The sequence below is a fragment of the Gymnodraco acuticeps genome, unplaced genomic scaffold, assembly GCF_902827175.1.
Source record: "Gymnodraco acuticeps unplaced genomic scaffold, fGymAcu1.1, whole genome shotgun sequence".
Classification (NCBI taxonomy): Eukaryota; Metazoa; Chordata; class Actinopteri; order Perciformes; family Bathydraconidae; genus Gymnodraco; species Gymnodraco acuticeps.
The window spans coordinates 2,471,724-2,493,686 of record NW_022990198.1 but is presented as its reverse complement, the minus strand read 5'-3'; the positions used below and the strand labels follow the sequence as shown (position 1 = coordinate 2,493,686).

Sequence of the window (21,963 nt, the reverse complement as noted above, 5' to 3'; positions counted from 1 at the left end):
ATTTATTCTATTTGCAGAAACAGGCAACATCTGTGTTTTATCAATAACATTCAACATGTATAAAAAAGAATAGTTAAAAAAAGGAAGCTTGACAGATTTTAGAAAAACCTAAACTCTAGGAAAAAAGGAAACTGACAAAATGTTAAAAAAAAAAATCTGATTCTGAGGCACTTATGGCTTGGCAACAATTGTGCAGTCTGAGTTTTCCCAGGTGGTTGTAGTCAAGCGTCAAAGGCCATGATTACACTATTGGAAGCACAGGGGATGCTCTCAAACTCAATCACATCACGGTCTGATATGTCATCACTGGCTTTAAAGCTTCTGTCTGGACTTTGTCACTGATCGACAATGACCATAAGTATCATCTTTAATATTTAATGTATCAAAAGGTGGCCTCTTGAACAGAGAATTTATCAATAATGTATCAAAATGCAGTTCATTATGGACATATTCAACTATTTACAACAGCAAAGTAGATGCTCTGTGATTTCTTCCTGGGAATTATTAAGAGTCTTGTTTGAATCCTGCAGCTTTCCACAGAATCACAGAATCGCTTTCATTGCGCTGTATTAGTGTCCAGTTGACCCCAAGTATCTCTGTGACATCTCTTTTTTTTTCCTAATGTCGTAGGCTTTGTTCATTCAGAGCTTGGCGAGGCCGCCGAGTCTATGTCGTCATTCTCCAGGTCATTGGGCGAGGACGACTGTCCCCCCTTCACTCTCTTCCACTTCATCCTCCTGTTCTGAAACCACACTTTCACCTGTTGTACAAAAACAAAGAAAATGCTTTATTAGAATGTGCACTGAATTAAAAAGTTGGTTCTTGATTTTGACATTTGATTGTGTAACAAGGTTTAACGTTGCATACATGGACAAAGTTATTAGGTTAAATGTGTCTTGTTCCGGTTTTCGAGGCATTATTTATCAGTGGATCAACATATTATTCATTTATAACTATTTCAATAATCTATTCATCGTAAAAAAAAAATAAAATCACAAATGCCAACATTTTCCTGCTTAGGATCTCAAATATGAATATTGACTGAAAGTATATTGATCCTTACTATTTTCTGACATTCTACGACAGGGGTATTCAACTAAAATTCAACGAGGTCCAGTTAGAGAAAATCTCCCCATGCAAAGGTCCGGAACATCAAAATGTCTAAGTTGCTTTATGAATTAGTGTGATATTGAAGTGACCTGTAGCTTTATCAACGTCTGCATGTCATCAACAACTGACTGCCAATCAAATAAAGAAAGTACAATTCATAAACAACAATATTTATTGTCAATTAACATTGAACTCTACAGATATACAGTAAATACTGTGGATATGTGTAATGTTCCTCTCGGGCTGCATTTAAAAATAAAATAGCTTTTGAAAATATGTGCATCTTAAAAGTGCTTAATTTTAGATAAATAAAATAAAGTGTAGCAGCAGCTTGAGTTTCCCTTTTTCTTTGTTAACCGTTTCACATCATGACTTAACAGTTTCAGCCGATTATAGAACAATATCAGTCTTTACACATCATAACAATTGAACAGTTTAAAGTTTCTCTTTCTTTCCCTCTTATATTGAAGTCCCTCACTCACTTTTTTTAAATTCAGTGTGAGAATTGAGCTTGAGCTTGTCCTGCCAGGAGTTTGTAAATCTGGGCTGAAATGGTGTCAGGGCCATTCTCACACACATGCAGGTGCTCATTGGTTTCAGTGATGCAAACACAGGTATGGTGAAAAAAGAGAGAACTATTAGAAGCAGAAAAAAACAGCGTAATATACCATCTGACAAAGGCCTGTGCTATAATGCTTCAATTAACTGCTATTCTTTATAATATACTCAGATCAATAGGAGACAGAGATGTTATTATTATTTACAGCAGGGGTGGGGAACCTTTTTCCTTTCAATTTTTACAACATCCCCCGAGGGTCGTACAAATTATTGAACTCAACCTCTACTTAAAAAAACTAAAATCACAGCCCATTCATTTCACCTTTCTTTCATTCTGTGCAAAGAAAAAGCAACCAATCCAGATATCATATTGTGTGGCGTGACCACCAAAACAGAAAGATATGGACACAAGATGTGTGCAAATGTATTTAGTATCCTATCCATGTGAACATGATTTAAGTGGGGGGGGGGGGGACCTAACCTCCTCTAGGGGGGTCCGGGGGCATGTTCCCCCGGGAAGATTTTTTTTTTTTAATATTGAAGTTAAAAGCATCCATCTGGTGCACTTTGAGAGCAGAATGAAGAGATCTATGGATACATCTTTCAACACCCATATGAAACAGAACTGTAAGCAGATTTTTCTTTTTGGATATTTTACAAATCACTCCCCTTTTAAACTCTATTCTTGTTGTTTTTAACAACTTTTTTGTTACTGTCATATAGTATTTTATACCTGTTTTTCATTTAGTCTCATTAATAACTATAATGATCATATCAAGGTGTGCCTTAACCTCACTGAGCTGAGGTTATTTGAGCCTCTCAGGAGAGAGCTCTCTTCCACCTGGTTGTAGAAAAGCTCTTTAAATTCGTTAGCATAGCTAGCTAACCAGATGCTAATAACAACAGATCGCCACTGTGCTTACAACTAAAGACACAGCCACGCAAACACTGCGGCATGTGTACGGCTCCTTATGGGTACTGCAATAGGGCTGGAGCGGAGTTCCGGTGCTCTCTGTCAGCACTCATTTCAGAAGAGACATATACCACGGGAAGACACGTTACGCTCGTGTTGTGTTCAAGGAACCTGTCCTTGACCAGGAAAAATAGGTAGGCCTACTCACTTGTTTAATTATTTTTGCGGTCTAGATTTCTTCTTCTTTTTTTTTAAGTGAGAAGAAAGAAAACTCTTTGGTTCTCCACGAATTACACAAGTCACCCAAATCAGCCTTAAAAATGCGGGAGGTGCCGAAAAATCCCCTATTAATGTATTGATTATAGCTCCGGGTCCGTATAGGTCGGCGCCTGGGTCCGGATCCGGACCGCGGTCCGCCTGTTGCCGACCCCTGTAAACATCTACGATATAAGAATAGGCTTTATATGATTGTTGCAGCAGCACAAAGACATACATAAATACAAAAGACTAGCAAAAATAAATCTTTAGAGGTATTTACAAAACTATGACAAGAATAGAAGTAAAATACAAACTATAGAAGGAAATGAAAGTAAATTACATGGAAAAATTGTCAGCAGTGGGTTGTGATTGGTAGCCGCTATGTCCACAATATATTGCATATACACACAACAGACTAAAATATAGTGTGAGTTTAGTGTCTGTCATTATAGACCAAAACAATGAGATAATTGTTAAATAATGCAATAAATAAAAAATATGGCATACATATACTATACCCAGTATACGGAGGTAAAACAATGACTGTCTAATACTAGATCACATTTACACAGACACAGTGAAAAATGTTTTTTTTCTATCCAAAGATTTTTGAACTGGTAACAGAATCCCTGCGGCTTTTCTCTCTGTTTTGCGATTTTTAGCAAAATGTACAGCAGGGTCAGCAGAAAAATAGACAAATAATCCCCCACAAATCTCCCAGAGCAGAATAGAAATTGGCTCAGTTTGGCGTTGGCCTTGCAAGGAGTATGAATTGTCAGTACAAAGCTTTCTGTTCTGGCTCAAAAATCTCTGCAAATGCAGGCAGAGAGTATCGTATAGACAGCGGGGTCAGAAGAGTCAACTATCAGGATGTCAGCCTACACAGGATGTGAGTTTACGGTGTGGATAGTGCTCATCTACTGCACTCCTCTGAAATGGCAATGATATCATGCTTCAACTGTCCGGCCAAGAATAGCAGCAAAAACACACACTTCCTGAAATTACAGGAGAAATACGACAGAAAAACACTTGCTAACTCCCTGATTGGGAACATTCATTGTCCTTTTATAAAGGCCTCAACTGAAGTTTATAACTCCCAGGAAAGCTATTTTATATTAATATGATACATATGATACGGATACAATGTCAACATAAAAGTCGGTGCTAGTGGCATACTTAAGCCGATGTTGAATGCTTTTTTTTTTACTGGTTGATGATGGGTATTACATATAAGCTAATGTTATTCTATTCTATTCAAAGCTTTTTTCTTTGTTTTTGTTTTTTATTCTCTGTCAAAGCGTCTTTGAGTGTCTAGAAAAGCGCTATATAAGTATCATGTATTATTATTCATTTTTTTATCATGTACAATTCACCTAATTCCCCTCTTTTCTGAAAAAACTGGGTACATTTAAGTGTGTTGACATTAATGTAGCTTGTCACAGAAGAATATAATATATTATGCTTAAGTTAAACAGGTTTGATGTGGGTCTTCAACAATCCTGATGGGTTTCTCATCAGAAAATACTATATACATATAAGCTAATACAACATATTTAAAACCTGATAAAAATGTTAAAGTCCAATGACTCTAAACTCTAAACTTGATGTGTTTTACAGGACTGCGGCAATAAACTAAGATCATGTCATATGTGTATAGGATACTAAGAATTCAAATGAATCTGTTCCCACATAATTGAGCCTCTTTGTCTCAGTGTTTCTGCTCATCCAGGCTGATTGAAAGGACAGTGAAACGCCAAAGCCTGTAGGATGAGCTGGAAAAGCCGACGAGTTGCAGTGGGAGCTCCGAGTGAAGATGGAACCGGGCTGTGTGAGTGTGTGTGTCCGTGTGTGTGTTTCAGAGGTCTGGGAAATAGATTTAGGGAGCAGACGGCAGTATGTGTGGTCACTGTGGCACCGTGGCCTCATTAGGAGGAGCTGGGACACTGAGGCCTGACAGGCAGACTGGGGTTTGATCCAGAAACATCGACACATGTTTGCCCGATTTCATCCAGTCTGCAACTGCCGCCCACTCATTAAAGTGCATGTCATTCTGCTACGACCACATGATGAAAAGTTTTGTGGAAAAAAAAGGCTCTATTTAATTTTAATGCATCTATGTGCATGCATCTGGATTATTACTATATATGTTTGTTTTTGGTGAAAACCTTTTACTGAGTTTTGCAACTAGAAGTAAAGAACTAAAGTATGACAGCAGTAATAGTAAAAAAGTAACTAGTAGCTAATAACTAACAAAAATATTAACTTTTTAGAAACTTCTTTCTTTCTATGGCTTTCTACGGAGCCCCTAAAGGGACATGAACAAACATGTATAAAAGAGAAGAAAAAAAAGTCGGGATAACGGGTTAGTATCTCGTGAGCACGAGATACTAACCCGTTATCCCAACTTTTTTTGTTGTCCGGTGCGCCAAGTAGAAGTGGAGCACACAGGAGACAACCATTTCATTGCAGACTGTTATGTTTATGTGGGGAAATGACAGTGCATACATTATTTGAGATATATTTCAAACTCAGACTTAATTTTAAGGACATTTCAGCCAGGGGTGTAGAGCTATTTGTTTAAGCACCCGATTGGCAAAACAGGAGAGTCTGTAAACCAGTCTGCTTTGATCTATGAATTAATGTCCGTGACTCTCAGAGTAGGCTACCTGCTGCCCGCAGCTGTTTTAAAGGGAAACAAACACTCAGAACACACACACACACACACACACACACACACACACAACACACACACACACACACACACACACACACACACACACACACACACAACACACACACACACACACACACACACACACACACACAGGGCCAGTGGCGGACTGGCCATCGGGACGTTTGGGACGAATCCCGATGGGCCGGTACCGAAGTGGGCTACCGAGATTATCGGTAGCCCGTTATCCCGACTTTTTTTTTTTCATGGCTCCGTAGCTTTCAGTATTTGTGACTTAAACAATTCTTCTAGATTTCAAATGTTTTGGTCGTTGAAGAATTCTTAATTCTTTATTTATTAAACACAAAGATCAAAATCAGTCCATTACATTGTCACTTCATACATTTGTTTTTAAACAAAACAAACTTTTACCATATTAACAAAATCCAAACCACTCAAAGGTATTGATTCTCCAAATATATAATGATATTTATATGGTGTGAGTGAGGGATAGGCTGTGTACCTGTCTCTCTGTAAGGTCCAGGTTGACTGCGATCTCGTAGCGGCGCAGCCTGGTCAGGTAGTTGTGGTGGGTGAACTCAGCTTCCAGCTCTCTCAGCTGCTCCTTAGTGAACGCTGTGCGCTCTTTCCGGGCCTTGCAGCTGGAATCCACCTTAAAACTTGAATCCTGGATATCTGGGGGGGGGGGGGGGGGGGGGGGAGACATAATTTAGTTTTTGCAGTTAGAGATGCTTGTCTGTTGGTCTGCTCATGTATACTGACAAATAAAGTATTCTTAGCATCATTTGAGATGCATATTTTTAAAAGTTTTTAGAATAGGTATATAGCAGATTTTCATCCTAACTTCTATATAAAGGGGTGAGGGACCCTGATTGTCTTGGGGTGATCCTACCACTTGAACACTTCCAACTGCTAATCTGATTTGAATGAGCCCTCTAGTCCTTTTGTGAACATCCTCTCATTGACTATTAAACAGACCTTAAGGACCTTTCCAACCAACAAACCCTAACTCCAAAGACTCTTTAGTGGGAGGCCCCTCATATAGTAAACACCAAAACCAGCACTTTAAAAAGAGACCACCCTGACCTGAACTCATAAGTTCATCCACCTGCATCATGTTTTCAGCATGTGTGCATTTACATTACTCTAATTGTGCATTTAGCCTTTTGTTTACAAATGTAAGTATGAATTCATGCAGTTCATTCATGGTGTGTGTGAGAGCATATCGGCACAGGGCAGGGCCCACCAGACAAGCCACAGAGGGACTGAGTTAGGAGAGGAATGCAGCGGAACATCGTTAAAGCCTCTAACAAAAGAACAAAGGTGCGGATGTGTCCAGGTCGGACTGCTACGTGTATATGTGTGTGTGTGTCTTGCGATTTCCCTCCTGAGCACTCGGGGGGGAATTCACATTAACTCATCTCAACATGACAGCATATACATCAGGACAAAGCCTGAGGTATCTCTATGAATTTGGCGGTCAGTTGTACGGGTCGAGCAGTAAATGTGGTCTGAACTAAACGCTGACATCAGTTTCAGTGATTATCCAGGCTCTCATAAAGACAAAAGTCGGAGTTTATTGCTAAGATCTATTGGTTTCCTTGCCTTTATATTTCCTAGGAAATCGTCAAATTTTAAATCTCATTTACCAGGATAAATATAAATGAAAGCTGGCTGATTTAACTTTCAGTAAAAACCTCTCGTGTATTAAAGGAAAAGAGTTTGGGGTAATAATTGTGCATTGGTAGCAACACTAGCAGCTGATGTAATCTCTCGAAAATGCTTCTAATTTGTCAAAGTGAGAAGTTTTGCTTGATGGTTGCCAGAGAAGCAGGCCAGAATGTGAAAGTGATCGCTGTACCTGGGCCAGATGTGACTGGGCACATGTGTGCTCATGTGCGCAAACGTCTGATGTGTGTGCAGGCGTACCAGTGTGTCGTGCCAAAAAAACGTCTTATTGTTGTTTAAGTGTCATTAATGACGCGCTGCCCTGAGTGCGCCGACTCTGCCTTGCCGCGTCAGGTCTGGTCTGGAGCTGTGTCAAGCAGGTTTCGTTAGACTGAACACCTGGCAGGGCACATACTGGTTCCCACTAAACAGGCCCCCAATAAATATCCTGCACAGCCAGAGACCGTAAACTAGCAGGGAGAAGGCTTCTGCACCCAGCAGGGTCCCACAGGCAAACATTTGGTGCCTTTTTGCTTAGGACTGGGTTAAAGCTGGTTTAACTTCCGGATTGTTTAAAAAAAACAAAAAAAACAGGTGGAAATTACAGGCGTGACTGAGTATGTTAAAATAGGAGCCAGGGTTTGACAATGAGTTAGTAAGTTGTATTGGTACACTCCATTTTAACCTTATAGGTAGTAATGAGTTATTAATACATTTTTGTTTATAGGTATATAGATGGGAGTTGTATTCTTGACAACATCAAAAATATTTTCTAAATGAGTTCTAAATTTAACAATTTTGAAAAAACCCATCTGTACAAACAGTTTTAAAATGCTTTATAATAGTTAGTATTTTGTACATAATATGTGTAATACATTCCATTACATTTAGCTGACGCTTTTATCCAAAGCGACTTACAATAAGTGCATTCGACCAAGAAGATACAAACTTGAAGAAAACAGAATCATATAAGTACATCAGCTTTCATAGAGCCAAAACATTTCAAGTGCTACTCAAATGGCTTTAGATAAGCCAGTCCTGTATTAGTATATAAGTGCTTTGTTAGTAATTGTATTGCTCAAAGTGGAGTCAAAAGAGATGAGTTTTCAGTCTGCGCCGGAAGATGTGTAAGCTTTCTGCTGTCCTGATGTCAATGGGGAGCTCATTCCACCATTTTGGAGCCAGGATAGCAAACCCACGTGTTTTTGCTGATGGGAACTTGGGTCCCCCTCGCAGTGCGGGTGCAGCGAGCCGTTTGGCTGATGCAGAGCGGAGTGCACGTGCTGGGGTGTATGGTTTAACCATGTCCTGGATGTAGGAAGGGCCAGATCCATGCACAGCATGAAGTGAAGTGGATTCTAGCAGTTAGAATACATGTGTGCAACTATGTTGTAATGTTATACTGATATATTTATTGACAGTGTTATAGTATATAAAATCTACTATTTAAGTGTTTATATTCTGTTAAATGTTTGGAAGGGGTAAAAATAGAAATATATATTTTGAGATGTTTTTGTCATCAAATCTTTAGCCAATTTAGTATAATAATAATGAAGATGATGTAAGTTTTGAGCTTCTTTTTAGCTTAAATTATTTCCTAATGGTAGACTGCCTATCTCACTGTTCCTGTTACATATTGAGCTGTATTATATAAGTCATATTTTGGATTGAAGTCAATATCAAGACAAGTTTACGGTTTTGGAAACATATCTTCATAAATGCACACAGACAAAAGCAGACTGTATAGCAGCTCTGTCTGTAATGCAAAAGCCTTCAGGGCATTTTCCTAATATATGCTCTTCTACCAGCTAGTCAATACATTACTGAATGACTCTTTTCTAAAAACCAAGATCTGATGCAGTGGTCAGACATGTTGCATGCACTCAGTGGGAGATCGTGTTACGGCTTAACGACAGGAAAATGTCAATGGATAAGAATGTAAAAAGTGGGCTCACAGGGAAAGTGATTTTACCAGACGTGGTCTGGCATGTTTTCAGTGTAGTGAGTGGAGGTTACAATAAGGTAAGAAAGGGAGGGGTTCAGTACGCCCCCACCACCCCCTTCAATTAGGCTGCTGCAGACTTTGGTCATGTCGTTTTTCCAAATAATTATTCATGGTCTTTATAATCAGATATGGTATGTTACATTTGGACAAAAAAAGATAATCACAATGAAGCAGTTGATTACAAAATCTGAACTGTTGACGGAGAAAAACTCCACTCACATTATAAGTGGTTACTAAAAACACAGACAAATGTTATTTAAATGATTTCCAGAAAATATAATTCTGCCTAGTTCAAAGTTTTACTAGAGGCTTCACGCATGTCTCAAATGTCCAGAATTTAATGTACAGTTTTTTTCTACATTAGGTGTAGAGGTGCAAATACCAGTGTCACTGCATAAATCATCTTTGTGATGGAAACAAAGTTAACAGGCTGAGACTTTTCTTAGTTTTCACAGATGAAATGTGAACGTTCCAGATGTGTTGGACCTGGTTTTATTTCATTCTGTCATTCTACACATTTAAACATTTTACACCTTTAGATTTAGTTTGAGTATAAACATTTACTTTAGTCCGTTGCGCTCATAGTTAGTGTTACGTGTGAAACTTTTAGGAATTAGTTCGTCATGGATATCGGATTATTTGGCTTCCTATTAGCAACTGTGAAATATGATCGGGGGAATAAATTGCACTATAATCCAAAAGCATACAATGATACCGTTTGAATGCTTACAACACAGCACTAAGCATTTAAAAGGATAATCATAATTTTCTAACAAAAAGGAATTTTAGCAGAGGGAAATGCTAGATAAGTGTGTATGATTATATATATGTTTGGCTCACTAGTGTTTGCTTGAGCAGCTGAACATTTCTCAAAGCATTATTTAATGATCAATTTATTTTTCTTTGATAGATCAAGGGGTAAAGTTTTAATTTATTCTTGATTCACAAAAAGCAGCAGGATCGTTAATTTATTTAACAAATTTACTTTTGAGAAATATTGAATTATAACTTAAAGTATAATACATAAAAAACTGTGTGAGGCACCTGTAATGTTTTAAACTGCTTTGTTTCCACAGAAGCCTGATGTCACTTTTTACCATAATTTTGAAAGAGGCCATACTGTTACTAAACAATGGTTTATTTCCAACGGATACAGTAGCGCAATGAAACGTTCACGTCTCGTTAATCATTTGAGCCTTTGAACAATAAGAGGATGCAACTGCTACTTAAAATGTGTGTCTTGAACACAAAAGTCCTGTCACCTACTCACCTTTTACATTGCAATGTGGTGAGAGTGCTGCTTTAAGGCTGATTGGTTTTGGAAATACAGAGAATTTGTGTCACTGCCAGCTGTGATGTAGGGCAGGAAAGACATTCTTAACCTTGACATACTGAACATTTGCTACACTACAACAAATGGCATGGCCTTTTGTTTTTACAGGTTTGTCAAAATAAGGTTTGGGCTCATCGGATTACTATCACTTGTTGGCTTCCCTGACACATTTCCATGTTTCCTCCTCATCATTTATTTACATTTCCACCACCATATACACAGTGGAAAAGAAAAAGAATGTGGAATAATTTTAAATCCTCCCAAAATGTGTGTTTTCCTTTTCTACGCCTCCTGTGACTAGGTTCTGGATGCTCATCTTTCCCTATAAAACCCAGCTGCCATCCATCCATCTCGGTGACTCACCTGTGACATCTCTCTTCCTCTTATTGGAACCCTTCTTGTCAGACTCGGCTGAAGCCACGCTCTGGGGTGAGTATTCTCCATCCAGGCATCCGGGCAAGGCCCCTGGAAGCCTGTCTCCCCCTGCATTGTCCAGCTCATGTCCTCCACCTCCACCTACTGCTACAGGTGCGACGATGGCCGGGCAGGCCTCTGGCGCCCTCACCCGTGTCTCGCAGTGGTTGAACTGCCAGTCAGCTCTCTGGTAACCCCCTTGGCTGTCTTGGTACAGTCTGTCATCACGGGGGTAGGCTGCGTGCGGTGCGGTCGGCACCAGGCAGGAGCTGGAGAAGTCTGTGTAGGCCAAGAAGTCAGGCTTCTGGTGGAGGGAGAAAGGGGCCTGCTGGTAGGGCGACTGCAGATTGGCACCTGGGACCCCTGAGTGAGGGTTCCTCATGCAACCCCAAATGGGGCTGCTGGGGTGGGCGCTCCGCATGCAGCTGCTGCCGGGCTGATCCATGGTGATGCAAAAACACTTCACACAATCTTGATTATTATTGAAAGTCTTTTTCCTTGTGGAGGAGTTGGAAATCCCCTCAGAAGGGAGGTTATGACCGGAAATCTGTATCTGTCTGTTTTGAGAAACATCCACTTCAGCTGACTATCATCATCTTCTCACTTCATCCACCTCAGGAATACTCACTTCTGTCAGAGTCTCTTCCACAACAAAAAAGCGCGTGAGGATAGACGCCTTTCCCGTGACAGCGCGTTTTCCTCTTTCTCTGGGAGTGTATGTGACGTCCTTTGGAGCCTCTGGTCCTGACACACACTCACACACTTTCCCTCTGTCTTGCTCTCACACACCCTCTCTCCCTGACTGATCTGACTGGCTTGTGGCTCGGTGGGAGAGCTGCATCCGCAACTGCATGACTCCCCTTCTCGGGCTGGCTGTTTTCACAACTCTTCTAAGGCATTCTTGACAAGTGAGCCCTCCTCCTTTTTAAACGTATAGGTGGGAAAGAGTGGCAAGTTTATGGAGTGTAATGTGAGATTGCATAGGAGGAGCCCTGCAGGCCACATGTTGGTAGTACCCTCCAACCAACCCTGCCTCATCAACTATTAATCACAGGGGAAATTTTATATGCACATCTAATGGTCTTTCCAGACGTGGGGCTTTTTAAAGGGACATTGTCTGTAAAATATAAAGCAAGCACCCACCCACATGAGTTGGGGACCCTGACTTATTTCAGCTCCTTAGCGCTTTCTGACACCCAATTTAGTTCCTTTTTTGACACCTTTTAGAGGAAAGTTAACCCTAACCCTTTCCCTCTACACCCCTGATCCCTGCCTGTCTTTTCCAATCTGAAAAGTATTTTTTTTCCTTCCCTGTTTTTATGACTATGTGTATGCTTGTGTGCACGTTAATGCTACACACCCAAATCCACCTGGATGTACTTTCTTTAACTGATAGAGGGACTGGATTTGATATTGGCTATGCAGACTCACACCTCTTGAGGTTTTCTCACTTTAGTGAAACACAATATGACATTTCAGAGCCATATTTCAAAAACACAAGCTAGTATTTTCTCTAAGCAAACACTATGCCTGAGGGATTGTGCTATTATTTTTTTTAGGTATGGTTTGTGTGGAGCCCTTCCTTCTTTTTACGTCTGAGAAATTAAGCTGCAGCGGCAATTGTGTGTGTCTACGACTGCATGTAGATTAACCGCATCTGGATAGACTGAAATATGATTATTCAATTTCTGATTACTTATTTTTTATCTGTACAGAAAAAAAGCCACTTCCCCATGACGTAATGTCTCTAATACCATTCTAACCTTTTTGGCTAAACCAAAATTTGGAATCAATTTTAGCGTATCCATTACCCATTAAACCCACTGAACCACACTTTACAGAAATGCAGTTTTTCTTCATACTGCTCATATTTGTGAGCTGAGGTTAGTTTTCCTTGTGTGTCCTCACTTTGCTCCTGACCTCAGACAGAAGGGGTGATGGATCGGACCTCCATCGATAGAAGACAGAAAATGAGACGGCTAGATTTAGAGATAGAGGCTATTAGAGAAGAAAGAGAGAAAAACTGAGAGAGTGAAACTTAGACAAAGGGGGAACTTTTTTTAATCTTCTGCTGATGACTTTCTTAGCCAGAAAGGAAACAAATTGGCAAAAAAGTAGTATATCAATACAGTATTTCTCTCTGGATGCTACGAAATAATTTGACACTCTTTTTCGCACACTGCATTATGTTTCCACCAACCTTGAAGAAACAGAGAAGGAAGAATACTCTGATAAAAAAGATATAATAAACTGACTGAATGTGAATAAAATAAAGAAAGAAGAGATGACAGGAGAAGATTCAGATCAAGTGAAGCCTTTAAAAACTAGAAGTGGACAAAGTGAAAGAAGATAGACAAAAGTCAAATAGAGAAAGAGCCTCAGAGAGCAGAGTGTTTGAGGTCACACAGCAAACCCTTTCCATTTACCCAGCGAATTGTTGAGCCATGAAGCATCCCCTCGCTTTTACTGGCAGTCTGAGCTCTGGCCGCACCGCAGGGAGCAGAGGTTACACTGCATTTGTGGTCAGAGCAGGGGCCATCTGTGTGTCAGTATAAATTAGAGTGTGTTCATGTGTTTGTGCAGTGAAAATATACATCAGTGAGAGTGTGTTATTGAATGTGTCTCACTGAAAGAGATAATGGGTGTTAATGGGTCTTATGTGCATTAAAGAAAGGGCCTAACAACTTTATGGAGATTATTCAAGGTTTAGGACACAGCAAAATAAATATATTGGTTCTTGAGGAATAGTGACATTGGTGCGTTCACACAATAGTTCATCAGAACTCAGATATATTTACGTTCACACCAGAAAGCCCCCATAACTAAATTAGTTAATCAGAACCATTTTTACCCCCATTTAAGTCCCTGCTAGAGAGCAGGGACTTTCGTGGGAGAAAAAGGTTCCTATGTCTGATTGGCTGGGCGGAATGCAAACCACAAAACTCCCAAAAAGCTTTGTGAAGCCGCCATTTTATTATCCTCGCATTAGCATTATTATTAGCCCAGCGCAGAAACACAGAGAGACTAACTTATGGCAACACAAAATAAAACATGGGAGCGGTGGAGATGAGGAGGTGTCGGCGTTCTGGCGATTTACTCGGAAGCCGGGGACTTCCGGCCGGGGACTTCGGGTGGCAGTATACGCCGTGAAGTTGTTTGTGGCCTGCCAGTAAACCCAAAGCAGAAGAAGAAGTGACGTCAGCGGCTTCATTTGCCGATCTGCTTTAGTTCATCAGAACTAAAAGAGTTCTGATGAACTATTGTGGGAAAATAACTTGGTGTGAACGCCCCTATAGGGACTAGTTGTAGGGCTGAATGGTAAACCACTGTTGCCGGCAACAATAGCTCAAAGATCTTCTTTCTATATTCTCTGTACTCTGCCTTGTACCCCCACTCCATAGAGCTCCATTGTTGTCAAATATCTATTAAAAACACATGAATGACCCATTGGCATCAACACACACAATCCCAAATACACCTTTCTGCTGCTGTAAATAGTCACTGGCAAATACACCGTTTACTCGAGTTTAAGTATCATTTACTCAAAACTGTGATGCCTAGCTTACTGCCTAATCATGTTATAATAATGAAACAATTTGAGACCAGGTTATAAAGAACTGTGTTACAAATAGTACCAAATGGGGATCTGAGTGAGTGCAACAAGCAGGGTAGAGAAATTAATAGAATGGAGACGGACTCAACAATGTTGGATTTGTTGGCAATTAGAACACTACAGAATAGCACCCTTATCCTTCAACAAGCACTGCTTAACTGTGTTTTCTAGGTATATAACATGTTTTTTTCAATATGTTGCTAAATGTTAAACACAAAAGTAGTAATGTATGTGTGCATGTGAACATGTATATGCTCTCCTTTTCGCTTGTAAATCTGCAAGAGTGTTTGTGTGAGAAACTCAGCAGTATGTGAACTCTCAGTCTCAGTCAGTCATACACACCACGGATTGCAGATAAATGAGCTGGACATGAGTCACATCTCCCCTCACCCTGCCGACAACCTGTTTCTGTCAGTCTAGAACTGTGTGTGTGTGTGTGTGTGTGTGTGTGTGTGTGTGTGTGTGTGTGTGTGTGTGTGTGTGTGTGAGAAGAGAAAGTCAGTTTATAAGATAGAAAAAAACTAAATAAGAGATGGTATATATGTGCGTAAGTTTGTGGGGAAAAAAACAGTTGAATGTGCATGTTTTCAAGATTCCCAATATGTATGCTTGTGTGACCGTGTGAGTGTTTTCATTTGATCCATCTTCATGACACTGGCAGGATTAGGACCCTCCATCAGTCTCTTGTGTTTGACAGCGTGACCCCCTGTGAACCCCCGTTCACTTACTAGACTGTGGGAGCCCCTTATCTCTGCTACTGTTCTGAGGATGAGCGGGGGTTGAATATAGGAAGGAGGGATGGGAAAATTAAAGTTGGTATAGGGCAAATGAACATTAAGCAAAGAGGCCCATTTGATTTGTAGAACCATAAAAAGCAAATGTAATTTCCGAAATGTATTCAAATCATTCTTAGGTCTTTTTAGCTTCATATAAGGATAATTCACTCCACATTTGTGTACTCATCAGTGCCACTGTGATAGTATCTGCTGCCCAGCTGACTGACAGATAGAAGCCAATAAACAAGACTACTGGTTTCTTTTACTTTGGCTGGTGCAGCCAAGAACATAATTAGGGAAGCTTCTGTGGAGCCAAAGCATATAAAAGTACCACTGAGCATCTTTACTAGAGTATCAAAAGATAAATGATATTGCATTTTTAAAGTTAAGCCACAATTTGAATTGTTTGTTCAATTCAAGTACATTAAGTAAATACTAACGCATCAAACTACTCATTCTCAGGAGCATTTATTTTTATAGTTTATGTAGGCATGGTGTCTCACACCACTTAGAATATTAATGATGTAGATGGGCTACAAATACTGGCTATTTAATACTTATTTATTACATCATACTTTCTGAGCTCATTTTAGGTTTGGCAAGCAGAAAAACCTTACACCGCAAAGTGAATGCGTATTTGAATCATATTATTAGAAATGCAAAACTGTCGTGAAATGATATTGTATTATATATGTTTTTTCATGAGGTCTACTGTAAACATGGAACACTGAGGACTAGCTGGAAGTGGTTAATCATACCCAACTTGTTTCAAAAACTATTTATAAATGCACAATAAACTGTAAAAACAGCTTCAGGCATCGAGTGATGTGGGTGAAATGGATGGTTTGTTTTTTCATTCTTTAGTTTGCCAACAGAACAACCTGGAGTCATTAGCAATGTTGGTGAAGTGATGGAATGCTGGTTTGACAAATGGACTGGATTTTGAGCATGTTTAGCCAAAAGAGAAGCATGCTGCCAGTACCTCTGACTGCGAGAGCTTGTCAAAAATAAAAAGAAGAATAGTATTTACGTCCTGAGCATCAAAGTCAGCCATTGTGTTGGACAAGCCAGCTAATGAAACTGGTGGGGTAGGTAAGTTTGAGAAACCGGCTTGAGATACACTTTTTGTTATATTCCATGGAATGCTCTTAACATCCCGATTGCAAAGAATATCTTAAGTGCTTTGACAAAAAATCCATAAACAAATGTCATTAGTGGAAGCCGTAATACTGTAAAAAGCACGACCAATTATTTTAGCCGGCCCGGCTAAAATAACTGGATGGCCTACCTGCCTGTCAGCCTTCCATCGGGGCACAAACTTATCTCGTGCCCTCATTGGTCATGTGCGCGTTCGTGTGTGTTGGAGGAGGGGCTCTGTAAGGAAGTGGCAGATTTTCTCCGGTTGGGTATTTTCAAATTCTATCTCGAGCCGGTTTCTCAAACTTACCTACCCCACCTTTAATGGCTGAAATAAAAACAAATAGCACCAAATATAGTGAGCATTCTCAAAAGCAGTGTATTGCCAGGCCACAACATTACAGCTCTCAGCATTTTTATTAATGGTGGTGTTGCAAAGACTTGGCTGAAATATCAATATCAAATCTCTGAATGTGACTAATCCATCATAAAAACGTTTTTTGTTCCAATATTATGCCAAAAGTAAGGCTATTTTCTGAAAAATATGTGCTGATTGTGCATGAAAACATATTGTCTGCTAGTATTAGAGCGTGTGTGTGTGTGTGTGTGTGTGTGTGTGTGTGTGTGTGTGTGTGTGTGTGTGTGTGTGTTGAAGGGGGGGGGCACTCACAGGTGCTAATAATCATATATGATCACATATGATTGGATTCAGGTGTTGGCAACAGTTTCTGCTATTGTGAAGGAAATATCATAGTTCTCTAAGGCTTTGGCCTTTAATTATCTCCTTTTGTGAAGTTGTTTACCAATTTTCCACAGTCCGATTTTCTGAGTCTATCCTACAAGGTTAAAGCCAGTTTATACCGCAATATCTAAAATTCTGGGCTTTGGATCATTCTTGAAAGTGAATACTAGACGATAGCATGGAGGTCTCAGCAAGGCTATGTGTTTTAAACACATGGACTCTAGTTACCTGAATGAAAACTAGCAGAACTAGCTAGAAATCATTATATTTTCCCCTTTTAGCAATTTACTAACAAGCTGCTACATATCCATACATCTAGCGAATGAGGCAGATCATAAGCATTCATTTTCTATATGTGTATATACCAAACTGATGAATGTCTGTGTGCTAAATGTCTACTGATTGGCGCTAAGAAAAAAGTGTTGTGTGAGTGAATAAAGTGATGAGGGTGAACCAAAATGTACTAGCAGAAAGACATTAAAACGCTGCGTAGATCTGAGAGAAACTACAGGGAAGGGTAAATATTCTCTAGGAGTTCATCACTAAGAGCAACACTTATCCCATTAAAGCAGTCTTGTGATCCATTCTTAATATAAAAGAAACTTGGATTATAGCCACATAAAGTTGTTCTCCTTTGGCAACAAAGTGTGAAACATTCTACTTTAAGTCCCGTTTCTAAATAAAAAATATCAAATGCACAATTGAAGTACCCTGTTTTTCAATCTGACATCAATTGTAAAAAATGTGATTAATAATCAAAAATATTGATGAGGTAAATATAGGAATATACTTTTTGCTAATACATCCTTTAACCTGAAGTGCAAAGAATGAATAAGTAGTCCAAAGAGATAATAACAAAAGTTAGTTTGAACTTTCTTAATGGCATATGTTAAATATTCTGTATGTGAACTCAGACAAGATATGGTGTTTTTAAAAAAGATATCAATTGTTATTTTCTTGCACTATACTAGATAAGTACAACTTCTCACTTCTCAGGGAACTGACAAATAACTTGTCTTGTCTTATATGATAGGTCTCTAGCTTCCATGTTGACTCATGTTACAACAATGTAAACAACTAATCTTAACCTCACAGACACAGGTCACACCAACACCACACAAACGAATTTCCCTGCTGCCACAATATTACCGCATACTTTATAATATCGGCAGGGCCAGGCAGGATCTCACTGTGGAAGCCAGGTTACTGATTTCATTGGCAACAACACCATACTTTAGTTCCAGCCACATACTCACTCAGCTGTGGGCCAAAGTATGAGCCAATACTTCATTCATGGAAAATCAATTGAAGACTGCTCTCTAGTGGTTTAGCGGTGGAACAGCTGAAATGAGCCCAAACCTTCACTCACTGAAGAGACAGTTCATTTCCTCAAGGAAGAACTGTCTAACAGTGATTGGATTAGTGGCTTCCATAATTTCCATATCAATGTATTCAATTCAGGAGCAAGTTCATAACCCTAAATCCCGATTGTTTGTCTTTTTCTTCCATAAATACTAGTCATCAATCTTCCCTGAAAGGTAGGTGTTGTGTGCAACAGCTTAGCAGCAGGATGCAGCGTAACTGGCATGAAGAACAATCAGATACTGTACATTCACTGGCTGCCAATAATGTGCAACTGATGTGCTTTTGCCAGAGACAAATAAATCAATCTGGCTCCAAACCGTTACCTCTCATCCATCATGTTTGATAGTGCATACCAAATTCCATTCAAATGTAAGGTTATTGTAGAAGGTAAGAACCTGGCCACAGGGCTGCGTGCTGCTATTGTGGCGACGCTGCATTCAGCTGTGATCTTTTAGTATTTGCACGCACACACGCAAAAAGCTGCACTACAGGAAACCAGAATCATATACTCCAAGCTGCTGATGATCACCTTGGCTATTTAGCAGTGCAAAACACAAGATAAATCAAGCTAAATGTTGGTGGGGTCCAAGGAGTAGCAATGTTTTTGTGGGTGTCAGGAGGGACTGATCGGATATGCCTGTGTAGGTGTGTTTGTGTGTGTGGACAGTAGCACTATTGCGTGTTCATGGATTACCTTCCTTCCTGTCTGCCTCATCTTGTTTCCAAGCAGCGCAGGGCTGGACTTCCTCCTTTGGGAGCTGGGGCTCTTTGAAGAGGCCTACTGAGCGCGCTCCCTGGAGGGTTGTCAGGATCAGCCTTGGCCAACAAACACCTCAGAGGGGAGCAAACTCACAGCCAAACATTTCCTCAATCACTGAACAGACTCTTTGGGGTTTACACTCCCGACGCACAGGGGCACCAACTCCCTAATGCTCAATGCGGAGAGTTTGAGCTGTGCGTAGGAATGGAGCTGTTCACACGCAAGCAAGATGAAGGCAAGAACACGTGTGCACATACCCAATAGGTCTGCAAGCATTGACTTCTTTGATAATGGTGTAATCTGTTGGGGGGGAAAAAACGATATGTTAAACCAAGCTCATATAAACACAACCAACAGGGATAAATATTTGTTATTTTACATGTGCAAAATACAAATGCTCTTTTTGTTTAAATACAGTTCAGCATAAGGCACTAGTCCAAACTGTTGCTTGTTGGTGTGTTCATGGTTCTTTATTCCCTATCCACCCACCGAGAGTTGTTTCCTGAAATGAGAAGGGCCGTATTAGTATGAATGATATTACAATTGAAATAAAACTCAATACTTGCATTGTTATTTTATTATGTGATTACTTAAAGGTGGGGTAGGTAAGTTTCAGAAACCGGCTCGAGTGCACTACAATTTGAAAGTACACAGCCGAAAATAATCCGCCCCTTCCTTCAGACTTCCTTACAGAGCACCTCCTCCAACACACATGAACGCGCACATGACGTCAGCAGACTGGTGAAAGTGTTGCTGGCGAGTCATTGAAGTACTGCTGCAATGCACGCCCAATGACGGCACGCCCAATGAGGGCACGAGATACATTTGTGCGTGCACGAGATGGAAGGCTGACAGACAGGGCGGCAAACCAATCCGTTTAGCCGGGCCGGCTAAACGGATTGGTTGTACTTTTTACAGTACTACCTGTAAAAATGGCTTCCACAGATGACATTTTTTTATGGATTTTTTTGTCAAAGCACTTCAGATATTCATTGCTATCGGGATGTTAAGAGCATTCCATGGAATATAACAAAAAGTGTATCTCGAGCCGGTTTCTGAAACTTACCTACCCCACCTTTAAGTAAAGGCTAGTTACCAAGAAGACAAAAACAGACAGAATATATACACAGCACAAGATATATAACAGTTATGCTGCAAACAATGCCGTTTCGTAGCTCATTCCTTACATAATGTTCAGAGACTCATTTAAAACTAATTTCCGCAAAAAAAAAAAAAAAAAGTACAGCAGAATTTGCAATAAGTACGTAGCTCTAATTAATAGTGTTAAATATCTTGCTAGACCATCATTAGCTACATCGCCTCTGCTCTACCATTGACATTAGCCAGCTGGTTAAACTCACCAGTCATGGAATATTTAAGTACATTTGACTTAATGGAAAATTATAGCTAGATGACGGGCTAACACCAAAGCAAAGAAACACTTTTTTACCGTGAGACAAACAATTCCTTACAGAACAAAATACATGGGTCAAAGCTTATTTTGTTTATTAAGAACAGTAGTAACTTACCCTGCTGAGTCCCATTCATCCATGGCTTCAATAGATTTGTAGGTCTACTCTCAATACCGTGGTGCTCCAGTGCCATGAACGAACGGTTTTACAGTTTGCAGGTAACTCACTTTTATTTGAAGTGCTACCTTACTATGAACGATTTTCAAGAAGTTTTTTCTGGCATGTTTCAAACGTTGTTTCTTCTTAAAAAGGTATACGTAGCAGCTCTAGAACTCAGCCGATAAAGCCTTCTTAGTTTATTTCTGTCTTATAATGTCAGTGGCAACCGATTGTTATAATTACATTTTATTTAATTGTATTTACCCTGTAGCATTAACATAAGGCATATGAACAAACTTGTTGTATACATGTAAGCAAAAACCCACACACACGCAAACATAAACACACACACAAAGGAATCACATACAACACACACCAACATGTGTGTAAAAGAATCCAGGGACATGAAAACAAAAAAAGGGAAGAATATCACCATTATGGGTGTACAGATAGCCTCACAAACATCATTTCCATGCACATCTCTCGCCTTAAACAACTAAAGATGTTGTGATTTGTGTTTACTTTAAAAAACATATTTTTACATGTGATTCCTTTATAGGGAGGACTAAGACAGAAGACAAGTCCTACCTGAACTGCAGCACCCTGTTTCCCTTTCCCGTATTGAATGTGACTTTGGGCATTCAAAGAATACGTCAAGAAAGCATTGGTTTTGGCAAAGTTGAAACATTGACAACAATAAGAAGTTTTGTACAACGCAAGTATTTTTGATTTGACTGCAATAGCAAAGCAAGTGAAAATGAAACCTCAGAGATGCCTGGTAAAAATCTATATTACACACTGTAGAAGTATTCATTTCACACGTCAAACATCTTTTTTTAGACTTTTGATAACCAGCACAAGCTTTTTAGAACATAGACTCAGTGGTGTTATGTGATTTATCTGTTAATACTTGGAACCTATGGCATCTACAGTATATAATAATAAAAACACACTTCAACCTGCATACATCTTAGACCTGAAAATATAATAATCTACAACCTATGCTATATAAATTCCTTTTACATTTTCTCAAAATTAGGTAAAATAA

The 21,963-nt window shown here is 39.6% G+C and overlaps 1 protein-coding gene across 1 annotated transcript; it reads right to left on the bottom strand.

Moving 5' to 3' along the window:
* Window positions 1-493: 493 nt before the first annotated feature.
* meox1 (mesenchyme homeobox 1) lies at window positions 494-11,833 on the bottom strand. The gene is made up of 3 exons (XM_034217967.1): window positions 10,901-11,833; window positions 6,034-6,206; window positions 494-760 (listed from the first exon to the last, which is right to left on the bottom strand). Exons 1-3 carry the CDS (start codon window positions 11,394-11,396, stop codon window positions 638-640), a joined length of 792 nt encoding a protein of 263 aa, XP_034073858.1. The 5' UTR covers window positions 11,397-11,833; the 3' UTR covers window positions 494-637.
* Window positions 11,834-21,963: the final 10,130 nt, after the last annotated feature.

Excerpts from the sequence above, each read along its gene's own strand:
- meox1 (XM_034217967.1), bottom strand. The coding sequence starts at position 11,396 with ATGGATCAGCCCGGCAGCAGCTGCATGCGGAGCGCCCACCCCAGCAGC. Across the intron at positions 6,207-10,900 it reads GAGGAAGAGAGATGTCACAG|ATATCCAGGATTCAAGTTTT; the intron begins GTGAGTCACCGA and ends CCCCCCCCCCAG. Across the intron at positions 761-6,033 it reads TGGACCTTACAGAGAGACAG|GTGAAAGTGTGGTTTCAGAA; the intron begins GTACACAGCCTA and ends TTTGTACAACAG.